Source organism: Hemicordylus capensis, chromosome 2, assembly GCF_027244095.1.
Source record: "Hemicordylus capensis ecotype Gifberg chromosome 2, rHemCap1.1.pri, whole genome shotgun sequence".
Lineage (NCBI taxonomy): Eukaryota > Metazoa > Chordata > Lepidosauria > Squamata > Cordylidae > Hemicordylus > Hemicordylus capensis.
Window position 1 is genome coordinate 52,865,189 of NC_069658.1, and position 17,999 is coordinate 52,883,187.

General features: G+C 41.1%; 1 protein-coding gene across 15 annotated transcripts in view; it reads right to left on the minus strand.

Annotated features, from left to right (window-relative positions):
* The window catches only part of SSBP2 (single stranded DNA binding protein 2), a 210,574-nt gene that overhangs the window by 144,924 nt on the left and 47,651 nt on the right, over nucleotides 1-17,999 (minus strand). For all 15 annotated transcript variants that reach the window (XM_053288736.1, XM_053288741.1, XM_053288747.1 and 12 more), the window contains exons 2-4: nucleotides 6,032-6,104; nucleotides 4,790-4,851; nucleotides 557-641 (exon numbers count right to left, since the gene is read on the minus strand). In XM_053288736.1, coding sequence (XP_053144711.1) covers nucleotides 557-641; nucleotides 4,790-4,851; nucleotides 6,032-6,104 — 220 coding nt within the window. The remainder of the gene's footprint in view (nucleotides 1-556; nucleotides 642-4,789; nucleotides 4,852-6,031; nucleotides 6,105-17,999) is intronic.

Consider the following 17,999-nt stretch of genomic DNA (forward strand, 5'->3'; position numbering starts at 1 on the left):
ACCTGTCTCCACCCCCATCTAGTATTTTTCCACTAGACCAGGCATTCCCAAACTGCGGCCCTCCAGATGTTGCTGAACTACAACTCCCAGCATCCCTAGACACAATTTTTTGTGGCTGGGTATGCTGGAAGTTGTAGTTCAGCAACATCTGGAGGGCTGCAGTTTGGGGATGCCTGCACTAGACAATAGAGGTACCAGACTATCACTTACAGTCTTAGATAATTCTGCCAATTCCTATACATCTTCTCTTACCTACACATCCACCTGCCCATTCTTCTCCATCTATGCTATAGTTCAGACAGGTAAGACCTCTTTTCCTTATCCACATGGCTTTGACCTTGGAGTTTCTTTTAAGGACGAATCCTTGCTAACCTACATAAAGCAAACTGTTTCATTGCCTACAGGATTAACGTTAGTTCCTTGTTTATCACAGGGACGCAAGCACTGGGCACCAGAAATCGTTCTTGAATAATGGAAAACTACCAAGTGCATAGCAGGTTCTACCTGTGAAGAGAGCCAACAGGCAAAATGCAGTGAACAAACACTGAAGACTTACGTAGTCGTGAAAGGCTTTAGCTTCACTTGAGTGTTCACATGTTTCACGTCTTTCTGGAGCTGCACAATAGAGATCCCAAAATACACTGAAAGTGAAACAAGGACATAACTTGCATTTTAAATGTGTATGATCCTACGATTGCATACACAAATCATAGCATATTGTCATTGAAGCACTAACCATCATCTCTCCTCATCCTGCTAACTGGGCAACAAGGCACCTTTTAATGTGGTGACTATCATGTTTAAACTATCATATTTAACAGATATGTTAAATATCATAGTTAACAACTATATCCATGCTTAATAATAAAAATATTCAGCACAGCACAGTGTCCCTCTAGTGACTGTTGCTAGTCTTTCCCTTGTGTTTCTTTTTAGACTGTGAGTTTGAAATGGAGTAGTATTGCTCTGTAAACCACTTTTTGATGAAAAGTGGAATATAAATTAATATAGTATTCAAAAGTAATTCTTTTAAACTACATTTTAAAAACATCAACATTTTCCCTTTGCAAACTATTATTATTATTTATTATTATTTATTCGATTTCTATACCACCTTTCCAAAAATGGCTCAGGGTGGTTTACACAGAGAAATAACAAATGAATAAATAAGATGGACACAGTACTAGACTCTGCACACATAACAGCAGTGAAGACTAAACTTACTACTGCACAGCCTGAAGGCCACACTGATCTGCCTTATTTAGATGCTAGTGTGCTGTATGAAGAATATGGAAATCTTTACTTCATATGGAACATGCAAGAATATATAGAAAATACTAGAACTGTTGAGGAATTAAATGGGCAGTAGAAGTCTAAACACACTATCAGAGTGTGTTTGAAGTAATTTGCAAAGCTGATGAACAATTTTACAGCTGGGATCTCCAGAATACAGCATCTGTTCTCCTGTACAAGTCTCACATAAGAGACTGAAAGGGAGGAGAGAGGGAACGAATTAGTGGTGCAAGGCAAATACAAATGTTATTAATGCAATGGGTTTTAATGCTATTTTTTAATCAGACTTTTAACATTATACCAAGTTTCTTTTTCTTTCTTTTTTAAAAAGAGGGTTAAATTCAGCAACACACACATGTGTACACTCTATTGCAATGCTTACTTCTGTATTAATGTAATTTTTCTTCTAAACATTATTTTATTATTACATTTATATACAACCAGTTTCTAGGTGGAAACAAAATGTTAAAACACAGTACTTAAGGATTAAGAACATTTAAAACATTATCTTGATAGTTAAGATACAGACTAGATTAAACATCTCCAAACACTTGGGTGAAAAGAGGAGTTTTAGGCCCTCTTAAAGGCAGACAGAAGTCAGACCACTCATCCCAGTAGGGAATGTGTTCCATAACTCAGGAACAGCTACTGAGAAGGCCAACTCTGATGAGCAAAGTAATGCAAATAATTTTAAAGGCTTTCTTAAAGTATTTCTGTTCATTTCCTAAAATAAGGAAATGAATAATAACAAACATGGTTTTGATGTCATGTAGTAGGGATTTGGTCGAATAGATCATGTACTATAGATCATGCCATCATAGGCCCAATACAGGTGGCCAAGGTGGCAAATCAACAATAGCAGCAAAATCTAGCACATAGTTCCAGGAGATCCATGCTGTGTCTCCAATGGTTGCTTCAAAGCTTCATCATCACTAAGTAGGCAGATTAATTAGAAATTCATTAGGGTGCCTGCTCCCAAGTTATCAGACAGTATTCTACAGCTGTGATGGAAGGTGCTTCGATGTGCTCCTGTGCAAAGTTTCCATTCTGTGATGGGACCAACCCCACAGAGGGATGTGTGCAGCTCTGCCCCCACCCCCACCCCAGAATGTGCGCACTAAGCTCTTCCCCCCCCCCCATTGTTACTGTGGATACTCCTATACATATGGGAGTCTGTTTATGCACACAAAAAGCTCATGAAGTGGGCTGTCATCCCCCCTTCTGTTGGCGTAATATGAATCAAAAATATATGTCAAACCTGATAATTTGTTGGCAGGCCCTTCTGTAGAATCTATTCTAACATTAAGATTAAACCAGATTAAACTACTTTTTAAAAAAAAATCTTTCTTGTGGGAAGAAGGGAAGTTTTTTTGATTAAACCCCAGAGGAAAAAAAAGGACTCTTTTTCAAGTGAAGTCTATTATTTTGAAGACTTGGATATTTTGAAGACGGGAAACTAAACTTGTTGATCTGGTCACATGCTTGATCTGGTCTTTTACTCTGATCAGGGTGGTGTTCCGTTGGTTGGGGGCTCCTGTGGTTTACCATTATCATGAACAGTACATAATCTGTTTAAGGTTGGACTCACAACCACATCCCACCTCTGCAAGGGTGAGGGGCCTATCAGGATGGTCCGCCTTTGAAGGATATTAGATCCAATAGGATTCTAAGAAGCCCTGGAACGATTTAGTGTTGACTCTATCGGTGATCCTATTGATGCCTTGATGGAGAACTGGAACAGCAAACTCACCAGAGCAGTCGACATGATCGCTCCTAAGTGTCATCTCCGACCCAATGGCCCTTTGATATAAAGAACAGCTATGGGGGATGAAGTGACATGGTAGACGACTGGAGTGCAAGTGGAAAAAGACTCAACACGAATCCAATAGATTACAACATAGAGCACATTTGAAGATCTATACTCAGGCGATACATGCAGCTAAGAAGTGATTCTTTGCTGCAATATGGGCAGTGCCCATATTGTTTCCACAAGCACACATCCAGCGGAGTTGTTCAGTTGTTGTGGGAGGACTAATACATGCCCCTCCTCCCCTGAATCATAATGTGGAACCACTGTGATGTTTTAAATGAATTCTTTGTGGATAAAATCTTGTTTTCAGGCTGACAGACTCAAACCACACAATTACTGCAGTGTCTAATGCAAAGGTGTCCAGCAACTCCTATTATGTTGTTAGGCTGGATCAGTTTCAGTTTGTGACTCCTGAGGATGTGGACAAGCTTCTTGAAATGGTATGTCCTGTTCTCTTGATTCTTGTCCGACATGGCTTATACTATCTGGCAGAGGGCATTATTGTAAAAGATTGCATAGATATTATACATGCTTCTCTGAGGGAGTGCATCTGGTGGGCCACTATGCGAAACAGGATGCTGGACTTGATAGGCCTTGGGCCTGATCCAGCAGGGCTGTTCTTATGTTCTTAACCTCCATAAATGCCTGCCTGGGGGCAGTGATGAGTTGGATGAGGGATAACAAACAGACTGAATCCAGGTAAGAATGAGGTACTTATTGTGCAGGGTCAGAACTTAGGAAACAATTTTGATCTGCCAGTTCTGGATGGGGTCACACTTCCTCAGAAGGAATAGGTATGCAGTTTGGGAGTGCTTCTGGAACCAAACCTCTCCCTGGTGTTCCAGGTTGAGGTGGTGGCCACAGGATGCCACCAGCTGCATCCATTTCTTAAGATAAACCACCTCAGAACAGTGATACATATGCTGGTAACCTCTAGACTTGACTACACCAATGTGCTCTGTGTGGGGCTGCCTTTGTATGTAGTCTGGAAACTGCAGTTGGTACAGAATGCGGCAGCCAGGGTCATCTAGGAGAGATCATATTACTCCTATACTAAAACTGGCTACACTGGCTACCAATAAGTTTCTGGGCAAAATACAAGTTGCTGGTTATAACCTATAAAGCCCTAAACAACACGGGCCCTGGATATTTAAGAGACCATCTTCTTTGCCATGAGTCCCATCACCCATTGAGATCATCTGGAGAGGTTCATCTGCAGTTGCCATCAGCTTGTACGGTGGCTACACAGAGATAGGCCTTCTCTGTTGCTGCCCCGGGACTCTGCAATGCACTCCCTGCTGAAATAAGAGCCTTCCCATCTCTGACATTTTAAAAGTCACAAAAGACTCATTTTTTCACCCAAGCTGTTTAATTTGACTGTCATTTTAAATTGTTTTAAGGTTCTCATTTTTAATTTTTTTCATGTTGTTTTAAACCTCCGAGACACACAGGTTTGGGGTGGTCTACAAATATATATGAGAGAGAGAGAGAGAACATGAACAAGAATAATTATGCAAATCTTTGTCTTTAAGAAGAAGCCAGCTGTCAATTTATCTTTAAATGTTGCCCACATTTGTTTCAGCTGAGCAATGATAGATTTCAGTGATTTTGTACAAAATCTCATTTTTGTGAGGCCTAACATTTTAGATGCAAAAACAAAATTTCTGTAAATTTCAAAATACTTACCACCACCAAGAGTGTAAGAATCCTGGGGGTTCGCCCAGTGTGATGTTTTTTTCCCATCTTATCTAAAAAGAACACAAGTAGTGATAGTTCTTTTCCATTCAGTCCAAAGATGATAATTAAATTTTAATTCCATCAGACCCTCCCGCCAAATATCTATTTGTTTTCTGTATATTTTACTGATAATGCTATTACTACTGCACATTTTAATCAATTTTGCCATATGATCTGATGTTGGTCCATCTAGTCTAGCATCCTGTTATCAACAGCGGACATCTGGAGTCTCAGAGAACCTTACAAGCAAGGCATAAAGACATCTACCCCTTATCAACTGCATCTAGTATTCAGAGATATATTGCCTTCTCATCTACTTAGTCATAATAGCAAACAGCCATTGACTGACCTAGCCTCCATGTGTCTAACTTTAAGCCATCTAAGCTAGTGGCCCTCAGCTTGTAATAGTAAATTCCTTAAGCTGAATCTATATAGTGCAAAACAGTACTCTGTTTTATCTGTTCTGACCTACTGCTGAAGAATTCCACTGGGCAATTCTGAGTTGTAGTATTAGCAGAGAAAATTCTTCTGCCTCCGCATACCAACCGGAACCAGTCAAAAAGAGCTAAAGTTGAAGACTAAATCCCTCTTGACCCCTGCAATGAATTCACAAGGCCGCAACTGAAGAACACACATCTCCTCACTACACAAGCTATCTTCCTTCTTGCTGTGCCCAACACTGATGAAAACTGAAGATGCCAAACTTAAAGACAAAGCCAACATTTCCCCCACCTTCTAGAAACAAGATTGACAAGCAAGTGAAGCTCACTTGCTAGAGTAAAGAAAAAACTGATGTACTTTTAATGCGGTTACCAAATACTTGAATTATTATTATTATATTTGGTTTCAATCAAATTTGTAATTAAGCCCTTACCTGGTTACCTGTGGCAAGTAAAAGTCCCTTCCAGGAGAGTGGCCATGGCCAAGACAACACGGAAAAGCAGCCACAGTGCATAGGTAGAGTTTCCAGTTACAGTAACACAGCACCATGGCTGCTGCATATATAGGTTCTCCCCTTCTGATCCTTACCAAAGATAGAAATCTCAGCAGAGTGAAGGGATGCACACCAAAGATGAGGTAAGCTTACTTAAGTGGAACAAGCAGTCACAGAGAATGGACTGAACCCTTTTTAAAAGGTGTGAAACTGATTATCTAGAATTGTGGAAGAGATCAATGTGATAGGAAACGTACCTCTGATAAAAATGTCTGCGCAGATTTCTGTGCTCCTACATGGAGCAGATATTCATATACATACAGTGCTAACCTGAAAAAAAGAAAAAAGTTACTATTGAAAATGTGATTTGCAAAATTCTAAATTACCAATGTACTCCGACATTTATAGTCTTAAGTATGTACTATCAAAAAAGAAGTTCACTAGAACAGTAAGTGCTGCTTCATCTACATTCCTAACTTTTTCCAACTATATATGTGAACAAAATCACACCAAAGCTAAGAATGCCATTATGCAAATATCAGAGTCTGTCAATATTTTATTATCTTGGACATATGCCCAGTTAGTTCATAACAGTTCAGCTACTATTAATCTATATTTATCCACACAAAGCTATGCTTACAGTAAACAATACTACATATCTATAATTATAGCAATACTAGATATTTCTAAGTAGAGTCACTAAACATGAAACCATCTGAATTCTTAGTACTTTTAGTCCCACATTTCTTATAATGGTAATTATCCAGATTCATCTAAACTAGCCAATCCATGCATGTGATGGTCACTAAATCAAATCAAGACTGTGTTCTTATTAAACAATTGTAACTCCTCCCAAAAGTGGGGGGATTATCAAAGGAGGGGCATAAAATATATTGAGAAGAATTAAACTGCTTAGTGGGAACAGTCCAAAATAGCACTCCCTCTTACACACCCACCCACCCCCACCAATCAGCTGCGCTAAATTCTAGAGATCTACTGGTAGTCAAGCTAGATATTACTGAACCAAATGGACCATTTGGTCCATTATGCTTATTCAGAAAAAATTATGTTCTAGTAGGCAACTTCGTGTACACAATCTTAGTTAAAATTCTAAATTTAAGAGTGATTGTTTTCAGATTGTTTTCAAATATGTAAACTAAAAAAAAATTAAACAATGAAGGAATTGATCAACAAATTTAATTTAATCTGAATAGCAGCCAAAGGCCTTCATGATCTCTCTCACAGAAGCAGTTATATTTGTGAATAAAGGTAAAGTGTGCCATCAAGTCAATTTTGACTCCTGGCACCCACAGACCCTGTGGTTTTCTTTGGTAGAATACAGGAGGGGTTTACCACTGCCTCTTCCCACGCAGTATGAGATGATGCCTTTAAGTATCTTCCTATAGTGCTGCTGCCCAATATAGTAGCAGTGGGAATTCAAACCGGCAACCTTCTGCTTGTTAGTCAAGCATTTCCCCACTGCACCACTTAAGGTGGCTATATTTGTGAATAGGTGCACTCCCCCTCCCGCCCCCGTTGCTGGATTTGTTTGTCTAAGAGCTACCCGGCAGGAAGAAATTCAACAAGATATTTCCAGTATGGGAATTCAATAAAATGCCACATGTTATATTTCAACTCATTATGGAACCATTAAAAAATACAAAGGTCCTACCAGAAAAAAGCTGGCGATTCTACTTGTTTATCTTCAGTTTCTATAAAATCGGCATAAGGAACTCAACTCACAAAGTGAATTTTATGCTGATTAGAAGTATTTAGAACCTAGTCACTATAACAATACTTAATACTGAAAATGTATCAGTTCCAATTAAAAAACATTCACATAAACACTGAAACACTGACTTTGACCCACATTGATCAAAGCTATGAAGAGATTATGAAATCATCATGTCATGAGACTGGTTGAAACTAGAAGAGCATTTTGCATTTCAATGTGATTTAACATCCTACATACGGAAGAGTACAAGAGAGGAATCTTCAGTTACTAGAAACTGTTCTTTTCCCCATCAGAACATTATTGGGGGGGGGGGGGGGAGAGAGAGAAAAAAAGAACTCTGATCCTCAGAGACTTGGAACAGTCAACCACATTCTGCCCCACGTCGACGTGTGACGTATGTGGAGCGCGCGCGGGGCGGCGGGTGCACACACGCGCCGGAACGGGCGCATGCGTGCTCTTTACATCGGCTCTTGTGGGCTAACGACGGGGGCAGGGGCGGCAGGGAGGAACGCTGCTGCCCCAGAAACTTTGGAAAATAACACAGCGCCGGAAGGGGAAGAGCGGCGGGGTGTGTGTGTGAGTACTACCCCCCCGCCCTTAAAGCTACAGCTCCCCTCTGTGCCGAACTGCTGGACCGGCTCGGAACCAGACCAGTTTGGAGGCCTCCAGCATGGCCTCCGAACCGGTTCGGGCACATCCCTACTTATTTTTATTCACAGCTTTTTGATGGATAGCAAAATAATCTACTTTCCCCCTCAAAACGGAAACTTCTGTCTAACTTGCCATACAAAGTGCCTATTCTGATCTGTAGTTCGAATACAGGGTGCAAATAGTAAGAAATGTCATAGGCTAAAGGGGGAATTTAAAGATCACACAGAAAGTGGTTTAGGGCAGGAGACATGTGGTCACCACTGCTGATGGCCCAGTTCTATGCTGTGTGCTACACTGTCCTATATAAGGTCTCACATAAGCAGTGAAAAAACTATAGATATGTGGTTTCTCCCCCCCCCCCCGCCACTCCCACCTCAAGGTAGGCAAGTTATCTAGAAAGGAATATTTTTTGGCAAGGAATTTATACAGTTTTATGTAACCAAACTATGGATTTCAGAAGCAGCAAAAATGAATGAATTACATCTGTTTATGCTATGAAATGCTATAAGTTCACCAACAGCTTGCACATCAAGGAGACTACCTTATGCATTTCCATCTTAAGCATTTTCTGTAGGTTTTTGTTTTTTGTTTACAAATTAACATCTCTTTAAGTCAAAACATGGTTTTCAGCCTTTCCAATATTTAATATTTTCCAGTCAATTTATTGCACTTAGAAAACTGCAAGATTTTCTATCCAGCAGCCAGAGAGCAGCTAGCTGAAGCAATTGTTCAAAGCACAGAACTAGTTTTTCTGGCTACACTACTACTGGAATCTTGCTAAGTTCATGTGTTTTCCTGCCTGCTTCAGCTTTTCATTTTGCTCTTGCAAACAATGAAATATGTTTTCATGCAGAGGGAAAAGCCTTCAGATATTCTAGTCTCTTATTCACTACATGAAGATACAATATGGACAATATGAATGTATTTTTGCAAGACTGATTTATGGGATGAGAAGAAATATTGCAAGCAGCATTATTAGTAAGAGTTATAAACTGAAAGCCAAGCAGAGCAACATACACCTAAGCCTGTGCATGTGGAAAAAGAATAAGCGGTGTTGTTGAATCCAGGCTGGGAACTTATGCTGGCGAAGGAGAGGATTACTGTGCTCAAGCCAGCACTGGAAAGTTCACCAAAATGCTTCAACATTAACACAGAATAAAGCTTTAGCTAATGGAGTCATAAATTAAAATGCAACAAAAAGCAGCAATACCAAATGAAAGTATTGAGGATCCTCTGTTTTCTAAACAAGAATTCCCAAGAATCTGAAAACTGCATCCTTCTTTCTTTGGGGCATGTCTATGTTCAGCATCAGCATCCAGAATACATTCAACCAGTTATTTTACTACACTTGTGTCTTCAGTTATGAACCCATGGACCACCTGTAGTCTACAAAGTACTTTCGAATGGTCCTCAAAAGCATGACAAAAATAAGAGGAAAATACTAAATGCAAGACTACTTGCTGCTACTCCAGTAGTGATAAATACCAAATAGTTATCATCTACATTGCCACAACAGAAAAAAAAATCAGGAAAGCTTATCATTTTGGTAATTTTCAACTTGATTGTTCACCAAGTAAAGTCATCAGTAGATGATTTCTACCTAGTCAATTTCAGGCGGTAATTCTCCAACACAAGACAGATAACCTTGATTTTATGTCTTCAATGACAACTTAATTCAATTTATCAATGGCAGTGATTTTCACTGTTTTTTAAGTGCAGGGCCACTTGCGGGGGGGGGGGGAACCCTTCAGTGTGAGAGTTATTTCCTACTGTGCTGACCTCTGCACAGTACTGTGCTTTTCTCAGTGCTGGGAGAGCCCTTTAAGAGAGACGGTGCCCTCTCTTAGGAGCTCTAGGAGAAAAGCTCTCAGCACTCTGTGCACACCTTCCAAAATGGTACATTGGCTCAAGAGGCCTCTATTTCCTTTATAGGAACACTCCCACACCACCAGTACAGCACTGATAGTAAAGAACAGCAAAGTACAGTACAGAGTGGTAAGAATGGTCATCTCTGCTTGGTGCCGGGGGAGTCTGCAGAGCAATAAATTAGAGCTTTGACCAATAAATTAGTCAGGGAGCTGCACTATGGATTGATGGGAGCTGCCACTGGCTCCTGGGCCCTACAGTGAAGAACACTGACTTAAGGGTATTTGCTTATTTTACACAGTGTCATCATGATGTATGTTATGAATTTCACAGAAACAAATCAACATATTAATATAAGAGTTACAATAATTATCCAAATACTGGCTACTAAATGAATATGTATCATACCTTTCTGTGAGGGTACTTCCAGACTATTACTTCCAGGAGGTATGATCACCACTGCTAAAACTAAAATGTCACTTGATCCAGTTTCAGTTTGTCTATACATGTATTGAGTCCACATAATTTCTTTGATAGTACACACATCGTAGCCTATTCAAGACTTTTTCTCAGATTAAGTCCTTACTTGCAGCTGCTCTTCCCAAGTTTGGTTTTCAGGATAACTTGTACAGTGGAAGCTGAAAAAAAGAAGTCTACCCTCTCCCTGTTCTTTCCAGTTCAGTTTACAAGATTAGAGGAATGCACAAGAGAGAAGAAAGCAGGGTGGATTTGATTTAAATCAAACTGATTTAAATCACGATTTAAATCACTAGCAGGGTGGATAAAAATAAAAAAAATCCGATTTAAATCAAAAAAATCCGATTTAAATCAAAAAAATCCAATTTTTTTGATTTAAATTGGATTTTTTTTATTTTAATCAGATTTTTTTGATTTTTATCCACCCTGCTAGAGATTTAAATCATGATTTAAATCAGTTTGATTTAAATCAAATCCACCCTGGAAGAAAGTAGCCCTCCCTCCTCTTCCTCGTGAGCTTCTGCCTTTCCCCATCTTCCTCCTTTCTATTCCCAAAGGTATTACAGGATGAGAAGAGTAGCGTGCCACGCCTATATGACAGTAGGAGAGAAAGAACACATACTCAGTTTAAAAGAAGTAAAGGCTGCTACTTCCCAAGCAGGACTCTAGGGAATGGCAGGAGACTGACCTACATGCAGAACCAGTAGTCACTATCAGCTGTAGCACAGGATTTTCTTCTCTTTTCTACATGTCAAGCAAATATAGTGGGAACTCTGATTCTCAACAACTGCAGTCCCAATGATTTTGAAGGATTTTACGTAGGATAAAGTTATATATTTTGTATTTCAGTTCTACTAGATGGCACAGTAACTAGTCTTTCTGGGCTAATAATACCCTGCAAACTTTGGGGTACTTTTGTATTTTAATAAATACAATCTCTCAAAGAATAATGTGCTGACTCGGTAACTGTAGCACATTTACCTTCTCTTGGGATCAACAATTAGTAGTTTCCCAGTTGTCAACTATCTCCCTGAAACCAGTCAGAGATCCGAAAGGGTGGGGGGGATGCAGAAGACAGGGCATGAATATTGCTTTTCTCTCCCCTCACGCCCTTGTCTATCCCATTTGGGGAAATGATTGCAAAAGTAGAAGGTGGACAAAGGGTGATACTTTTTAATATGTGCCCCCCCTATCCTCTACAAAGACATTACTTTAAATGGGAATCAGAACAATGTTCAAGTGATAGTGGGTCTCTTCTCTTGCTTGCTCTGCTCACCCAACTCCCACTCAGCTACTCATGTAGTGTGAAAAGAGAGGTAGAGAGTGGTACTGCTAGCCAACCTGTGTTCCAGCAAAACAAAGGAGGATCCCTTCCCATTAGCTGAGGCTTCTGTTGCAAATGGTGGTGGAATAGGTCACATCCCACTCAGAGCCAAACAGTATTCTTTCCCCATAACGCAAAATAGCAGCCCAGGGAGGATTTCCTCTTCTGCAATCTGAATCAGGGTCTGGCGAGGTATTTACATTTTACAACAAGATGAAAAAACACAGATTCTAATCATGCAACAGGCACAGGGGCGTAGCAAGGTTGGAGTGGGCCCAGAGATGAGATTTTAAAATGCCCCCTTTCAAAGTCCAGGGCCTCCACACACCCCAGGATCCCAAGGATTTAAGTCTGATATTTCAAAATAGGTATGCTGCCTGGAAATAATTTCACTGAATACACACTCCGACACTTCACAATATATAGTGATATACATTGAGTACTATATATTTGTGCTACTTTTAATGCCTAGAACACACTAGAAACACTAATTATTAAAATGGGCCCCTTGCTGCAGATTAGCAAAGGAGACTTTCAACCATGTAGTGTGAGCCTATGTATTTTTTCTCAGAATTCTGAACAAATTCAGTAAAGTTTGATTCCAGGAGGTTTTTCACACGAGGCTTTTAAAGCCCTTTAATACACATCTCCTCTGGAATGGAGGTGCTGCATTCACATGTTGGCCAGATTTACTCTGAAGTCCCTGCGAGTTATTGGGGAGCAGTTCACACACAAGAAAAATAAAATAAAATAGAAGCACAACACATGCTTCACAATTCTCACTCAGACCTTCTGTGTTGCAGAACTTGAACATAAGTGCATTTATAAATGAATGAATGAATATTGTTTGTTCCAGAAGTTTTTGTAATTTTCTGCCATGAAACAAGCCTCTTATAGGACTTTTTAGATAGTTTTTTTTTTTTAAGCCATCAAATTTTCCAATGTGTTGGAAAAATATTCTCAGTCTCCCCCCCCCCCACCATATCATGCCCTATGGCAAGCAGATCCCTATATATTCGGGGGGGGGGGGGGAACCACAAAATGGAATTCACATTCTACCTGGCCATGGCTGGGCTGGCTGGCCTGGGCAGAGGGTCTGCTGCAGAGAACTGTGGTGGCCACTCTGCCTGCCTCCTTCCTCGCTTGCTTGGGGCCTGCCGGCCTACTCGAGTTCAGGCTTCAGTGAGGCCTACACTGAGACCTCTCTGGAAGCCCTGCTCACCTGCTGATCAGCTGAGAGGCAGGGAAAGAAGGAACTCTAGCAACTTGTCCGCTGCTTAGATTGCCAGCCAGGAGAACAAGCAGGAGAGAGGACGAACAGGGCAAGTGGCTGAGGGGCCTTGGGGCTGGGCAGGGGGCAATGGGGAGTGATGTGAGGTGTCTCTGGGGGGCCCCTCCAGGCAGTGGGGCCCCCAGACGACTGTGTACTGAAGCAGCTACGCTGAGCCAGGCTTTGCCCACTGATCTTCTCATTGAAAAAACCATGGGTAATCTCCACGTCACCCTGACCACTGGAGACACCGTCACCCTGGCAGGTCAGCTGAGGACTGGGGTAGTGGAACAGCTCACGACACCCTTGAGTGCATCTGTATGGCATGTCCTGGCATGCATCTGCAACCCAAGGATGAAGGGCAGAGCTTTCACCTCTGCCCAGCTGCCCAGGTGGAGGGACCTCCTGGTTGAGCACATTAGGCGTGCTTAGGAGAAGAGTCTAGGTACAGACGACAAGGAGGAGGGGGCTGGTACGCAGCCTAGCAGTGCAGATTCCACCCCCAGCAACACTGCCACCACCACCACTTCTTCCCAGTGCCACCTCCACGTTCCACCACCCGGTGGTTCACAGAGGGCTTATTTGGTTCCTTGCCAGGGGGACAAGAAGAGCCTACCACTCCCTACAGCTGTGCTGAGCAGTATGTTCAGCACAAATCAAATCGGATTTTTTTGATTTAAATCGGATTTTTTTGATTTAAATCGGATTTTTTTAATTTAAATCGGATTTTTTTAATTTAAATCGGATTTTTTTAATTTTTATCCACCCTCCTAGTGATTTAAATCGTGATTTAAATCGTGATTTAAATCAGTTTGATTTAAATCAAATCCACCCTGGTCTTCTGTGCCTTCTGAAAATATGCCCGAGGTCTATGGGACTCTGAAGGACCCAGAGGGAAGGGAGGATCTGCAAAAATCACCTCTCCCTTGTTGCACATCTGAAACATTTTTAGTGCATGCAACATTAGTTTGCATGTCAGCAAATGACTGTCTCTCCTTGTTATGGGAGAGATAGTAGCCTGCATTGTGAGTGGAAGGGAGAGAAAATCAATATACTAATTCTATTCTTGCTCTCCCCTCCCTATGGTCTTCACCACTGCCACCAAGACGAATTTTTTATCCCTCCACCCCCTCGTTGCTTCCAAACATCCCCACGCCCCCTTGTTGCTTCCAGACATACCTACAATCTTAGAAAAGAATGATCAAACTCTGCCAGTGTAGTTCTACCGAGTAGTCTGGGTTAGCAGTTAGATTTGGGGTGGAAATGTTTCAGAGGCCAAGGTAAATAAATGTAAGTTTAAAAAAAATCAAAGGCAATAGATAGGATCCAGACTAAGTTAATCACAACTAACTTAAGTCTGAATAATTTCATTGGTAAAGTGTGCCGTCAAGTCAATTTCGACTCCTGGCGCCCACAGAGCCCTGATTTTTTCTTTGGTAGAATACCGGAGGAGTTTACCATTGCTTCCTCCAACTCAGTACAAGATGATGCCTTTCAGCATCTTCCTATATCACTGCTGCCCGATATAGGTGTTTCCCATAGTCTGGGAAACATACTGGCCTAGATTCGAACCAGCAACCTCCTGCTTGTTAGTTGAGCATTGGTACTACATTTGAATCTTGCACTAGGAAAAGCACGTAGTAATCAAGTTTGTACATCAAGAACAATTCTAACAATATTTGACCTGTAGCTCATAACAGTAGGAATACAAGAACAACAATGTAGAAATGCATCAAAATAAACTAATTCATGATCATATCCTACTTCAGCCATGTTTTAACTCAATATCTTACAAATCACTTTAAAAAAAAAAAACTTGGCACCTTGCCTTTCTTCAGCAGCCAGTTCTTCAGTATTCTCTCATCTGGCTTGGTCTCATTCTGGCTTCAGTAGTCTGACTTGGACTTTCCCTCCAAGACTGTGACCAGTTAAAAGGGCAAGTTTAAGCTTTTGTTTGCACAAAACCCTTTGTTTCCTGGACTTTTTGAACCTCCTGGGAGAATGAGATCTTCTGAAGCTCCTACATGAACTGTCCTTTTTCTTATCTTCCTAGTGCTGAACTACAAAATAATTCTTTGGGAACTAAAACTGACTGACTCCAATATCAAGACCAAAGATGACACACTTCCCAGGCAACCATTTCACATCACCTTATGAAGCGAGGGAAAAAAGTTTCAACATGACAGAAACAGTTTCATTCCTTCACACTTCTGGTACCTCTCAGTATATTAGTCAGCAGAACTACAAGTACTGTTAACTTGGCAAAGAGGCATCTTTTAATGTGGTGATTCTCTTTATTTAGCAAGGGGAGAGTAACTGGCCCTATCCACACATAGCACAGTACCTCCAGTGACTTTGCTGATATCTAACGTTTCTTTTTAGATTGTGAGCCCTTTGGGTACAGGGTTCCATCTCATTTGTTATTTCTCTGTGTAAACTGGCCTGAGCCATTTTTGGAAGGGCGGTATAGAAATGAAATCAATCAATCAATCAATCAATCAATCAATCAAATAAATAAAACAAGTGAAGGAAAATACAGCCTACACATTGTTGACATCTGGCAGAAGCAATATTCACCATTCACCATCCCAAACAGGTGGTCAAGTCAGGACAAAGTTCATGTTAGCATATGGAACTATTCTAACATATGGAAATTCACCTAGTGGTTTGAGGATGGTGCTCATCTTCACATACAAATCTCTTTTAAGAAGCAGGAAGTGTCTAGTGATGCCACTGATCTTTGTTCTGCATAATCAAGATGATTCCTCAGTTCCCTCCTCTGAAGGTAAAAATCTCTAAAATCATGACCCTTCACATATTTATTGAAGGCTTCCCAGAGGAGGTCTGGAAGAGGCAGGACTATTACAGATATTAAAGAGAGAATAAAAGTATATGGAGAACATAGAAACATAGGGAGCTGCCATGCCATAATCATACCACCAGTCCATCAAGCTCAGTATTATCTACACAGACTGGCAGTGGCTCCTCCAAGGTTGCAGGAAGGAATCTTTCTCAACCCTATCTTGGAGATGCCAGGGAGGAAAGGAGCTAGAATCTCCCATGCACATGCTCAAGCACCAAATTCCCCAGATTTCTTATTACAACCATGACAGTACATTGCTGGGAAAGCTATTCCCAATCTTTCAGTAAAACACAAGTGCAGGCATGACACATACATGAGCAGACATTATTAGTTAAGAACGTAAGAACTTAGGAACAGCCCCGCTGGATCAGGCCCAAGGCCCATCTAGTCCAGCATCATGTTTACACAGTGGCTCACCAGATGCCTCTGATAAGCTCACGGGCAAGAGGTGAGGGCATGCCCTCACTCCTGCTGTTGCTCCCCTGCAACTGGTATTGAGAGGCATCGTGCCTCTGAGGCTGGAGGTGGCCCACAGCCACCAGACTAGTAGCCATTGATAGATCTGTCCTTCATGAATTTGTCTAAGCCACTTTTAAAATCACCCAAGCTGATGGCCATCACCACAACCCATGGCAAAGAATTCCATAAATTAATTATGCACTATGTGAAAAAGTACTTCCTCTAGTTGGTTCTAAATTTCCCAACCTTCAGTTTCATGGGGTGTCCCCTGGTTCTAGTGTAGTGAGAGGGAGAAAAAATTCTCTGTCCACCATCTCCAGTCTATGCATAATTTTATACACCTCGATCATGCCTCCCCTTAGTCGCCTCTTTTCTAATCTAAAGGGCCCCAGGTGCTGTAGTCTTGCATCATAAGGAAGGTGCTCCAGATCCCTGATCATCTTGGTTGCTGTCTCCTGCACCTGTTCCATTCTACAATATTCTTCTTAAGATACGGTGACAAAAGCTGTACGTAGTACTCCAGATGTGACAGCACTACAGATTTGTATAAGGGCATTATAATATTAGCATTTTTGTTTTCAATCCCCTTTCTAATGACTCCTATCATGGAATTAGCCTGACATTTTCAATGAGCTGACTACCATGACCTCAAAATCTCTCTCGTGGTCAATCACCGACAGCTCAGATCCCATCAGCGTATATGTGAAGTGGGAGTTTTTTGTTCCAATGTGCAGCAATTTACACTGGCTTACACGGAACCACATTTGCTATTTTGTCGCCCACTCCTCCAGTTTGGAGAGATCTTTTTGGAGTTCCTCACAATCTGTTGTGGATTTCACTACCCTAAACAGTTTAGTGTCATCTGAAAATTCGATCACTTCACTGCTTACCCCAACTTCTAGATCATTTATGAACAAGTTAAAGAGCACTAGTCACAGTACTGATCTCTGGGGGACCCCACTTCCTAACTACCTCCATTGTGAAAACTGTCCATTTATTCCTACCCTGTTTTCTGTCCTTCAACCAGTTACCAATCCACACATGAACCTGTCCCCTTATTCCATGACTGCTAAGTTTATTCAAGATCCTTTGGTGTGGAACTTTGTCAGAAGCTTTTTGGAAGTCCAAGTATACTATGTCAACTGGATCACCTTTATCCACATGACTGCTGACACTCTCAAAAGAACTCCAAAAGGTTAGTGAGACAAGATTTTCCCTTGCAGAAGCCATGCTGCTTCTCCTTCAACAGTGCTTTTTCTTCTATATGTTTAACAATTTTGTCTTTAAGTATGCTTTTCATCTATTTACCCAGCACCAAAGTTAAGCTGACCGGCCTGTAATTTCCCAGATCCCCCAGGATCCCTTTTTAAAAATCAGAGTCACATTGGCCACTTTCCAGTCCTCTGGTGCAGAGCCTAATTGTAAAGACAAGTTACATATTTCTGCTAGGAGATCAGCAATTTCATATTTGAGTTCCTTCAGAACTCATAGGTGGATGTCATCTAGCCCTGGAAATTTGTTAATTTTTAATTCTTCAAGACAAGTTTAGTACATCTTTCCTTGTCACATCAAATTGGCCC